This window comes from Mastigoproctus giganteus, chromosome 14 (assembly GCF_048544385.1).
Source record: "Mastigoproctus giganteus isolate SK-2022 chromosome 14, ASM4854438v1, whole genome shotgun sequence".
In the NCBI taxonomy this organism is placed as follows: domain Eukaryota; kingdom Metazoa; phylum Arthropoda; class Arachnida; order Uropygi; family Thelyphonidae; genus Mastigoproctus; species Mastigoproctus giganteus.
Window position 1 is genome coordinate 15144475 of NC_143588.1, and position 12802 is coordinate 15157276.

The following is a 12802-nucleotide window of genomic DNA, read 5'->3' on the forward strand; positions in this document are numbered from 1 at the left end:
ATATACCTGTTGATTTAACCTCTGTGTCAGGGAAAATAATGGAATCGTTAGTTAAAGAAGCAGTGCATGATCATCTTGATAGGAGTCAAGCCATAAGGCAGTCATATCACACCCATGCTGATTGCCTTAGAAAAGGGAGATCATGCCTTACAAGCTTGATTATCTAATATAATGTTATCACAAAGGACTGGATGCAAAGAGTAGTTTTGATATCATCTACTTAGATTTCAATGAAGCCTTTAATGTTCATTAAAGATATCAGTGTAGATATTTTTAGTTTGATGTCTTAAGTTTGCTGATGATATAAAGATGGGCACAGTGGCTAATGATAGTTATCAGGATAACTGTATCATTAGCCACTTATTATGCTAAATCAAGAGAATCTAGATAAATTAGAAAGACTGGGGTTCTGTAAATTTGTGTCTCCAGAAACTATGCATCTGTGGGGGGTAACCTAATGTGTATAAGGCTTTAAAAGGATTAAGTAAGCTGAATGCTGATCGAATCTTAACCATTTCTGAGTTTAAACGTGCAAGGGACATAAATTTTTGGAAAACAATAGCAGCATAATATATGTGTAAAAATTTTCATTCAGCCAAAGAGTAATCAATTGTTGGAATAAACTTCCATATAGTGTTCTCGAGGTGGGTAGTTTGAATACATTTGACAAAAGTTTGGACAATTAGTGGAAGGAATGGGAAAATGAAGGAATTGTTTTTGGCTGGTGTTGTATAAGCCTTGTTTCCATGCATTATAATTCCAATACTAAAATACTAATACCAACATCCTGGTTTAGCTGAAGAACAGCAAAGGATCTGCTGCTCACTGTACTGTTTTGTGAAACATGTAATTACACTGGTTGAAACTGTGATTGATCTTTTGAGCCAGAAGCCTAAAAGAATGCCACCATTCTGCTTCATGCTCTTCCACAAGCCAAACCTGCGAAAGAATTTGTGCAATGTAATATAAGTGCTACCCTTTCCTGGAGACAGTGTTCAGCAGTGTATGGTGCTGTGGTATAAATGTGCTTCTGTGGTTGCAGTGCCTAATCCTTGAACACCCATTTTTTTGTGCTGGAGTCTTTTGACTAATTTGTTTCACAAGGATGAAGAAGCCAATCAGAGATCAACACTTTCAGAAAGAAAGCAAGATATGCTCTGAGCGCTGAATCACTCCTCCATCACTCTTCAACTGAAACATGCGGGGAGTATCTGATACCGTAAGTATCAGCTACCCCCCTGCATGTTTAGGATAGAATTGTGTGAGAGACCAGAGCTTACCTGAAAGGAATGTAACCTTCAGACACTGTAAATAAAACTAATTTTTTTATAACTCCCATGTTGCTACTACTTTTTTGAATAATCTGATTTCTTCACCATATTTCTGAATCACAAGAAACAAGGCTAAAAGCTTTGTTGCTATGTTTTTGAATGCTTTTACATTCTAAGAGGATAAGTACTTTCTTCATGGTTTTGAAACATAGTCTTAATTTCCACAATGTAGTATTAGTATATTGCAGTTGAATTTTCAGTATCTGAGTAACTCATGAACTTCGGTTAAATTTAGTAGCTAGTTGAGAATTTGTATGTTATCTGATATTTATGAAAAAGTATATATAGGTATGTTTTTCAGAAATTCTAGAAAGGCTCTGCATTTCTACAGCTGAAGATTGTAATGGCCAGGATTCACCAGAAGATTCCAACAGTGATACTGACTATGATGAAATGCAGTTACAATCAAGTAAGATATGATTTATGTTTATTATATGAAATCTGTATTGAAATAATGAGTTTAGAATTTTGAAGGCAAATCTGTACATTACAAAACTTAATTTTTACAATGTAGTATTAGTTTCTGATTTTCAACAATTCTTTGCAGTTTGTTCCATAAAAATGATTGGTGAATTCCATACAGCAATATGCTCACTGCTGTGACTTTAAAATTATGCTAGCAAAAGAGTTATGATCTGAGTTGAAGACTACTCTCAATATGGCAGGAAAAATATAGCTTTCTCTAAGTGGTCCTTAATGCACCATGCAGTTGAGGTGCCAGTAAAGGCATTGTAACATTACACTATAAAAAAATGTATTTACCATGTAGTATTATAGAATATGCAAACTTAATTTCTAGATAACTGATTTGTACCTTTGTAGTTTAATTTGCCTGTACAGCTATTCAGATAGTACAGTCGAACTTGGTTATAACAAGCATCAGGGGACCGACAAAATTTCCTTGTTATAACCATTACTCAATATATCAGTGATGAGTTAAATCTACCTCCTATTTTTTTTTAATTCTCAATAACTTGATAAAAAGATAGATTCAAAAACAAAAGAAAAAAATTAGAGAAAAAAAATAATATGCTTGTATTCGTTTTTTAAATCAATCTTGCATCCGTTGTTACATACAAAATCATCTTGTCCAAATTGTTTAGCAAGTTTTTCCTCTTGAGCCTTCAAGATCGGACCGTCTATTGAAAATCCAGAACTTCTTTGTGTAGTGAAGCATTGATGTTTGTAACCTTGCACTTTCTATTTTTTTTTTTTTTTTTTTTTTGTCATGTTCTTTTCCAGTGCTGATATGTAAATATGTTTATTCTTCCACAATGTCGATACTGTTGAAGAGGACAAAGAAAACTTTTTGCACCATGTTCTAACTCATAAATAATTTCGGCTTTTTCGCAGATCGAGAGACACTTTCTTTAGTAGACATGTTTCCTAAGGAAGGATTCATTTCTAACTGATTTTACTTTAAAATAACAGTAAAGTGATCTGCGTAGTTCTTAGAAGTCCCATTTCCAAAATTCTTAGAAGTTCCGAAATAAATTTATGGTTCAGTGAATACAAGACAATCTGTAAATAGGGTAATGTGACAAGAAGAACGCCAATGCACTATTGTATAGCCCCTGTCCCCAAAAGGACAAGGTCATAAACCAACTGCTAATCCTATGTGGGTGGTCATAAAAGCTGTCACCCTTTTCATTCTTGTCTATTCCAAGAATTGGATTTTTTCAACTACCCAAGCAATTAAGAATGTTTGCATAGTTACCAAAATTTATACAGTATATCTGTTTGTTTGTTTGTTATTTGGTTTTTAGGAACATTAGCAACTGATGCCATATTGCTCTGGCAGTATATCTGTGTAGTATACTCATTGTAACAGTGAGCAATTGTATGGGAATACACGTAAATTAAAATCATTATGGCTTTTTGCTCATTACAGCTGTGATCTTGTTATTTCCATGCTCATTATAACTAAGTTCAACTGTATTTGATGTAGTCATTTAATTATTAATATGAAATTATTAAATAAAATACAGTTGTCATATATGCTTCTCTTTAGATATAAAAACTTTTCTTTTATCCTTTCAGCAGCTAAAACTGAATGTTCCAAAGAAAAGATTGCCTTAAATGTGAAAGGTGGATCCAGTGATAATACTTCAACTGAACTTTTGAAAACTTGTGGAAAATGTGATGTAAGTGAAAAAGGTTTTACAAATTCTGTTTATCAGGATAACATTAAAAATAATCAGACTGTTAGTGTTGTTGATTCCTCACAAGACTATGATGAAAGTTTAGCAGATAGTGAGGTTTGTGACTCATCAAATGGATATAGTGCTCAAGCTGTTCATAGTGATCAGTCTGAAGACAGCAGTTTAACAGATAGTGAGAGAACATTAATTGGTGATGAGTTATCACCACGAAATAACTCTCCTGATATAGGAGCAGAAATGGATCATGATTCTGACTTACAGGAAGCAGGAGAAAGTAGATTAACCAGTTGTAATATTGGTTCTTCTTCAAAATTAAGTTCTGACTGTCTTGCCATAAATTCTAATAAAACCTCTCTTCCATATGTGCCATATAATGATGAAACAAATATGTCTGTTCAAGAGGAAAATAATAAAGGATTAAAACAGTGTACTGAAGAATCAATTTCCTGCCATGACAATAGTAAAGGTGATAGTGGTGATACAGAAAATACTACTGACTTGGTTCAATCCCAAGATGAAATAAAATGCTATTTTAGAGCATATCCATATACTGATCTTGAAACTGGAGAGCGAAGTAAGTTTGTTTATTTTTTTCTCATTTATTTATAGTTTAAATTTTTGATGTATAGACATGAATAAACCTTTTTCTTTCATAGTAACTCCTGTCCATGACTTCAATTAAGAAACTCATAAATCCGTTACACCCAGTCAAAATTCATATGACCTTAATTTTTTTTTCTTTGTTTTTTGGGGGTGGTTTTTCTTGTGAATATGCATTTTGTTTTAAAAAATGCATATTCACAAGAAAATGGCTGTTATGCCAGTTAGCATATTCCACTGAAATATGCTAACTGGCATAAACAGCTATTCTTTTTCAATAATCATTGATTTAAAATCATTTACTATACCGATATACAGGAAAGATGACATGTAGGTGTTGCTTTAAATTACAATTTCAGAGAAACAAATATGTCTGTTCAAGAGGAAAATAATAAAGGATCAAAACAGTGTACTAAAGGATCAATTTCCTGCCGTGAAAATAGTAAAGGTGATAGTGGTGATAAGCTGACTTGGTTCAACCCCAAGATGAAATAAAATGCTATTTTAGAGCATATCCATATACTGATCTTGAAACTGGAGAGCTAAATTTTTAAAACCATGGGCTTTTGCCACCAAAAAATTAAATAAAAATAAAATATATAAAAAAATAAAAAATATAATAAACTTATGTTTCCCTCCTCATATGAGTAACTATCCACTTTTGAATTTCCACAATCTCTCTCAGCTTCAACTGTGCACAATAGTAACTTATCCAGTAATTAACAACACTGTGACTAAAAGAAAACTTCCTACAATGTGGTCTAAACTTCTTTCTCTGTAATTTGAATTTATTAACCCTAGTTCTGGAATCATTTATAACAGTGAAAATTTCACCTTTATTCATTTTACTATACTCTCTGAGAGCATTATAAACCTCAATCAGGTCCCCTCTTAGACGCCTGGTTACCAAGTTTCATAGTCTTTCCTTGTATGGACACCACTTTGCAGATCTCACTGGTTGCTCATCCTTGGACCCTCTCAAGCAGCTCAATGTCTTTTTTAAGTACATTCTCCATGCTTTGCTACAGTTACCTCATATGAATTGTGATCAGAGTGAGCAAGGATGGACTTTGTATAAAAGATTTTGTGAACAGCTTGAAATTGAAGGCAGCAAGTGGTCACTTGTTGCAGTCAGTCCAAATTAGTACATTTTGATTTCGAGGTGTTTTGCCAAATTTTAAAATTTCATGAAATTTGCTTAGCAACAAATTTTTACATGAAATTTTGTTTTAAATTAGTGGGCAAGTGAAACAGACACCCATTCCTCTTGTATAGTAATGATCTTTTTCCACTGACTAGAATTCCTATCCATTTTGCTGATGATAGCACACTGCATTCCACCATCCAATTGGAGAAACCTTGCTCTACACAAACAGCCTCAACTTCTTTAATATCAACAACCAATTTCTTAAATGCTAATTTCCAGAAAATTCTCCAGTGGGGCAAAGAAAATTTAGTTAACCTCAATCCTGCTAAAATTAAGCCCTGTCTTTCTCACCAAAAATGATCTATTATTTCTGTGCTCATCTTTGATAGCATTCAGAGATCTAGACATATATCTCTCTTGGAATAAACACATCCACTGTATCACAAAAAAAAAAAACAAAACTGCATCACGGGAAAAAAACAAAACAAAACCGGGTTTTCTTTTTTGCTCTTGGTATTACTTTTCTTCTAAACAACTACTCACTCTGTACAAATCTCAAATCTCTCCTCCACCACACCAATGAAATGTGCTTCCTATGTCTGTAATAGTGCCCCAAAACCTTTCTGAAACTTCTGGATTCTGTTCAAAAGAGAGCACTCAGGTTGATAAATAACCCCTCTCTCTCTCACAAAGTCTCTCTACTCTGTCTCATAGACATTCAATATCTGCTGCATGCCTTTTCTATAGATAGTCCCATGAGTGCTGTTCTTCTGAAACAGCAACTGTAATTCTTCCACTCTCTTACAAACTAATCCGAACACATGCCTCAACCATTCAGCATCTATTCACTGTCCAACTCCAAACTCACAAAACCAACTTTTTCTCCTCCTCATTTATTCCTTCTACTTCTTGGGCTGCACATTGTTAATGTACTGAGTACCATTATTCTAACACCTTTTGTGTTTAGGAGTTTCATAAAAAATAAAAAATAAAAAAACAAGTTTAAAACAAACTTTCTGAGAAGGTGCTATGTGTCATTCAATCACTTTTCAGTTGTTTGCAAAGTTTAAAGAGGGCCCTCTTTAAACTTTGACTGTGGTCACCCTCAACTTCTTAAAACCCAGTAATTCAGTTACTTGTGTTCTTGACCTGATCAGGAGTGATTGACATTATTATTATTCACAAAGTTCCTAGAGAAATTGATATTTCTTTTGGGAAATGTCAGTTTTGTGAATTTGATTTGTTTCAGCATATCAGGATCTTCGTCAACATGCTGATGCTCACCAACATTTTGTTTCTTCCATCATTACTGGTGACAAACCACAGATGTATGGCTATGACCAAGAATCTGTCATAACCATCTGGGTCTTTTCCAAGGTCCAAAAAAGAAAGCACAATATTCTCAATCAAATGTGAAGATCATGCTTATTGTATTTTTTGATTTCACAGCAATTGTTCATTATGATTTTCACCAGCATGGTCACAGTGAGCCAAATATACAATAGAAACAGTGATAGCAAAATTCCTGCTGCCTATAAGTGATTGTACAATGCTCTTTGGAAAAAATGGCTAGAAAAGTGGCCTTCTAGTTGGTACTTGCATCATTACAACAACTCTGCACACTAGGTACTTTCTATGCAAGAATTTCTTGCATAGAAAGTACTCCTTGTGAAGTACTCCATCACTATGGGTCCCCATGCACCATACTCACTTGATTTAGCACCCTATTTTTTTTTTTTTTTTTGTTAAAGCCCAAAGACTCATGGAAAGGTCACAGATTTGCAATGACTGAGGAAATTAGTATTGTTATTAGTATTAATATCAAGTAATAAGTTTAGTATTAAGGCCAAATGATGCAAGGAAGCAAGCTTTTTGCTGCATCAGCCAAAAATAAATAAATAAAATAATAAAAATAAAACTTCAAGTAAAACAGAATATTCATACTATTTCCATTCCCACAAAATAAACATGCAATTCTGCTTTAAACTTAATTAGACTTGCTGCCTCCACCACCTTGTGTGAAAACTTATTCCAGTGTTTAACAACCTGCTGCCTATAGGGGAACTTCATGAGATCCAGTCTTCTGTTATTCACTGAGATTTTATATTTGTGTCCTCTGGTTTGTCTCTCACCCATAGGGGAGAACAAACCTGCCTCATTCACTTCACTCAACCCCTTGAGTGCCTTATACACCTTAGTTAGACCCTCCCCTTAGGTGAGATGTTAAACTTTCCAGTCCACACCTTCTTCATATGAGAGCAGTCTACCATCACGTGCAACGATGACAGAGAAAACTGGATATACAGTGAATTTCAAATCCCATTGAATTTGAAATTCACTCTATATCCAGTTTCCTCTCTCATATGAAGATGGTTCTCATATATTTAAGAATCCATAAGTGTTGGAATCCCTATCACCATCCATTACCTATTAGATTGATCTCAGGAAAGATAATTAATATCACCATCATCACTTGATCAGATTTCATTGGCACATTGCAATTATGTGGCATACATTAATCAGTAATTTCTTTCACAAAGTGATTATGAAACCATTTTGAAAGAATTTTGGAATTGTATCATTAAATTCTTGTCTATTGTTAGCATTAGCAAGAAAGCAAGCTTATATAGCATCAGCCAAAAAATAAAATAAAAAACTTACCACTTGCCCATCCCCTCGAATAGTTTGTGTAGTTCTTCCTGTAATTTATTCAAACCATCCACTTCCACAACAACAATTGGACATTTGTTCCAACAATCAACCACCTGGCCAACAAAACTTCACCCATCTATTCTGCAACAATTCCACACATCAATTGTAACTCACTTTGAATCAATGCTCCCCCATATGTATAGTCTGAGCAAGAGGAAGAATGCCATTGGCATTGAGCTTGCTCAGTCAATTCAAAGCCTTGAACACCTCAATCAGATCACCTCCCAAGTAATAGTCTGCAGACACAGAGGTTTGCAGAACCTCTGTTGGTAAGAGCAACCTTTTGTTATCCCTCTCCAGTCTTGTTGCACTTCTCTGCACTCGTTTTGTCACAGACATTCTCTCAAATATGTATAGTCTGAGCAAGAGGAAGAATGCCATTGGCATTGAGCTTGCTCCCCCATATGTATAGTCTGAGCAAGAGGAAGAATGCCATTGGCATTGAGCTTGCTCAGTCAATTCAAAGCCTTGAGCACCTCAATCAGATCACCTCCCAAGTAATAGTCTGTAGACACAGAGGTTTGCAGAACCTCTGTTGGTAAGAGCAACCTTTTGTTATCCCTCTCCAGTCTTGTTGCACTTCTCTGCACTCGTTTTGTCACAGACATTCTCTCAAATATGCCAGACAAGCTGTGCTTGCTACCTGGGAGTCTGAAACGTTGATGGAGCTGATTTCGGGTGACACTCAAGTCAAATGACCCAATTTCGGCAAAGTCCAGACGGTCTGGATGGTGTAACTGTTAGTAATCCTGGGTATAACCCCCCATGCGCAAGCACACTATGGGTGACCACCCAGGTGTGAACTAACGTAAGAAGGGGTCGAGGTGTGGTGCCCATGCCACACAGAGGAATGCGCTCTTCTGTGTTACCAGACAATACTAGGTGGTAGATAACTCTCATCAACTGGTGCAATAACACCACTTTACTTATTGGAGGCTTGAAGTGTTGAAACCCATGTTTAGTCTCCAGACTTCCAGTCAACCCTCCTCCATCTCTTCCATCATGCAGTATGGTTGATGTCTTTTGATGTTATGATGAACACCATGGCAAGATCCAAACTTCCTTACATTTCGAGGGTGCAGCTATAAAACGGTGTTTTCAGGCCGGCCACTAGGTACACCTGACTGAACCTATTGGTAACTCTCTAGGAGACTTCCGAATGAGCTTGTGTATAATCTTTCTGCCTCTACTCTGCCATTGGAGGGAGTCCAAGTGGTGGGGGCTTTGTCAAAGCCATGTTATGTCAAGCATCTGGGTATCCTCTTAACATGTGTACGCCATATCCAAAAAAAATTTCATTACTTCATTCAGCATGAAACCCCCCCCCACACACACACACACACACACTTTTTCTTACTATTGAATACACCATGAATTGTCAAACTAACAGAGAAAACTTATCTGTGAAAAGATCTAAACCTCCCAAACACTTCTTAGTTCATTTCACAAATATATGTGGTCTCAGTTCTAATCTCAATGATATCCATTTCCTCTTACAGTATGTCAAACCTCATGTACTTTTTCTGACAGATTCTCAGTTATCGGTTGATTCAACCACTGCTCATTTCAGTTGCCCAAATTATTTGCTGTATGATTCCTTTTGCCTAAAAGGTAGTACTTGTGCATATGTCCATTCCAATATTCCCTATCAGAGACTTGGTCATTTGGAATTTCCTCTTTTCGATCTTCTCTGGCTTTAAAATCTCTCTACCTCATTCTGTCAAATTCATCTGTTGTCTCTACCTTTCTCCCAACTGCACCAATCACTTGGAACTCTTTTGCTTCCTCTCTTTGCAACGTGACTTTCTCCAGTCCAAGTTTCCTAACAAGTGAGGTAATTTTCCTTGGTGATTTTAATGTTCACAACTCCAGCTGGCTTCTGTTTTCTAGTTACACAGACCCAGCTGGCCAATATGCTGAGGCTTTTGCAAATGAACTCATTTGCTAATGAATTCACAGAAGATTGTTCATTTATCTACCAGAATCCTGATCATACAGCCAACACGCTTGATCTTTTTCTCACAAACACCCCTTCTAAGTACACAGTCGAAGTGAGTGGTCCTTTAGGCACCTCAGATCACACCTTGGTGATTGTCTATTCTCCAATGGATCCTTTATCTCACAGCTATATCCCAACCTTGTGTTGTTTAGCATTACAAAAATGCAAAATGGGATGACCTGCGAGATTTCTTTTCTTCTTTTCCTTGATCGGATTACTGTTTCAAAACTTCTGGTGTCAACATTTGCTCAGATCGTGTCAGTGAAATTATTCTTGTAGGAATGGAATCCTTTATTCCACATTCCACCTTAAAATCTTGTCCTTATGTAAACCTTAGTTTTCCAATAAATGTGCTAAGGCTGTTCAAGAGAAGAACGTTGCATATCATAATTGGCTTGTTTCCAATTCTTCAGTTTCATTTTCTGCCTACACCAGAGCTTGCAACAATTGTAAAGCAGTTATTAATCCATCCAAACTAGATTTTGAACAGGCTAAGTGTAGAAGACTTGCTTCTTGCCCTAATGGTAGTCGAGCATTCTGGTCTCTTGCCAGAGCTATTGGCCACAACTTTTGCCCATCTCTGCTCCCACCTTTGTCAAAACCTGGTGATTCTATTGTCACTTCAGCCCAGGATAAAGCTTACCTGCTAGCATCCCATTTTTCTTCCAACTCATGTATTAATGATCTTGGTAAAACACCTCCCACCATTCCCAGCACACCCTATTCAATGCCTCCTGTGGTCTTCCATCAAAAGGATGTCAGAAAGATTTTGATGAATCTTGATGCTAAGAAATCAAAGGTCCTGATGGTATTTCTCCACTTGTTCTCAAAACCTGCACTCCTGAACTTACTGCTAGCATCCCATTTTTCTTCCAACTCATGTATTAATCTTGGTAAAACACCTCCCACCATTCCCAGCACACCCCATTCAATGCCTCCTGTGCTCTTCCGTCGAAAGGATGTCAGAAGGATTTTGACGAATCTTGATGCTAAGAAAGCTCCAGGTCCTGATGGTATTTCTACACTTGTTCTCAAAACCTGCGCTCCTGAACTTACTTCTGTTCTTTGCCGCCTTTTTTCACTTTCTTATTCCAACGGTGTTTTTACTTCTGCTTGGAAATTTTCTCCTATCCAACCAGTTCCTAAAAAGGGTGATAAATTCCTCACATCCAATTATCGTCCCATTGCAATTACTTGTACTCTTTCTAAAGTAATGGAGGAATCAATTAACCACCAATTCTTAAACTATCTAGAAACCTTCCATCTGATCAACAATTGCAATATGGATTCCATCAGTATCGATTTTCAATGGAAAAGTTTGGTGAAACACAAGCAGTTGCTCTTGACATCTCAAAGGCTTTTGGTCATGGTGACATAAGTCTTCTCAACATGTTTCTTTGTGTCCTCCAAGGTTCAGTTCTTTAACTCACTCTTTTCCTATTGTATATTAATGACCTTCTTTCATTGACCACAAATCCTATCCATAGTTTTGCTGATGATAACACTTTGCATTCCACTTTCCAGTTTGAGAAACCTTGCCCTGCTCAAACAGTTTCAACTTCTCGAATATCCACTACAAGTTCCTCAAATGCTGATCTCCATGTAATTCTCCAGTGCGGCAAAGACAATTTAGTTGATTTCAGTCCTTCCTAAACTCAGTCCTGCCTTATATCTTGCAAAAAGGATTCTTCTGCTCCTATGTTTATCTTTGGTGACATTCCGATTTTTAGGCAAAAGAGATGCCAAAAAAATTTTAGGCATCTCTTTTGGGGATCACCCTGACTTCTAATCTCTCTTGGCACAAGCATGTTACGAATATTGCTTCCTCTGCATCTAAAAAACTTGGTTTTCTCTTTCTCTCTCGGCATTACTTTTCTGCCAAACAGCTGTTCACTCATTACAAATTGCAAATATTCCCTACCATGGAATATTTTTCCCACATTGGGGCGGTGCTTCCAAAATTTCTCTCAGGCTTTTAGATTCCATTCAGAAGAGAGCAGTTAGGTTAATTAATGACTCATCTCTAACAGAGTCTGTCCACTCTCTGTCTCATTGGCATACTGTTTCTGCTGCATGCCTTTTCTACAGATATTCCCATGGGCACTGTTCTTCTGAATTAGTCCTAACATGTGCCACCACCAGCCAACATCCATTTACTGTCCATCTTCAAACTCACAGAACCACCTTTTCAACTTCCTTGTTTATTTATTTAACTGCCATTTTCTGGATCAACCTTCCTTCGTACGTATTTCCTAAAAATTATAGTCTACAGAAGTTCAAGACTAACGTCAACAAATATCTCCTTTTGTCTTCTTAACCTCAAACCAATGCATGATACTAAGTACTATAGGTTCTGATACCTCTCGTGTTTGAGGTTTTCATAAAAAAAAAAAAAAAAAAAAAAACCTGATGGGTTGTCCTGCAGCCTGACTGCACTGCACTGCATAGAGAACTTCATATCTGACTCCACAATTACCACCAGGTCTTTTTCATTTTCTACTAAACTGAGTGTAGTGCCACACAGAATTATGAGAGTTACCATTAACAAAGTGCGCAGTACCTTGAATTTGTCAATGTTAAAATTCGAGTGCCATTTCTCAGCCAATCTGCCTAATTTTTCTAGATCTTTTTGCAGTAGCATACTTGCTTACTGTCATTAAACATCTTACAGACTTCTGCATCATCTAAAAACTTGCTATAAGTTATCATATAGCAAGGGTTCTGGATTTCAGGACGATCACGATCACCGGCATCCATGGGCAGCATACATCCTGGTGATGCTGTATACTTTCGATGAAACAGCCACTTTCGACATATACGATCAGGGTTTCTTGATTCCCTAAACAGCTTC

General features: G+C 36.5%; 1 protein-coding gene across 3 annotated transcripts in view; it reads left to right on the forward strand.

The window, feature by feature from the left end:
- Positions 1–12802, forward strand: part of LOC150074989 (ubiquitin carboxyl-terminal hydrolase 47-like) — a 486634-nt gene that overhangs the window by 392978 nt on the left and 80854 nt on the right. For 2 of the 3 annotated variants that reach the window (XM_090388947.1, XM_090388945.1), the window contains exons 24-25: positions 1633–1740; positions 3372–4067. In XM_090388947.1, coding sequence (XP_090245073.1) covers positions 1633–1740; positions 3372–4067 — 804 coding nt within the window. The remainder of the gene's footprint in view (positions 1–1632; positions 1741–3371; positions 4068–12802) is intronic. The other variant, XM_090388946.1, reaches the window with a different exon arrangement.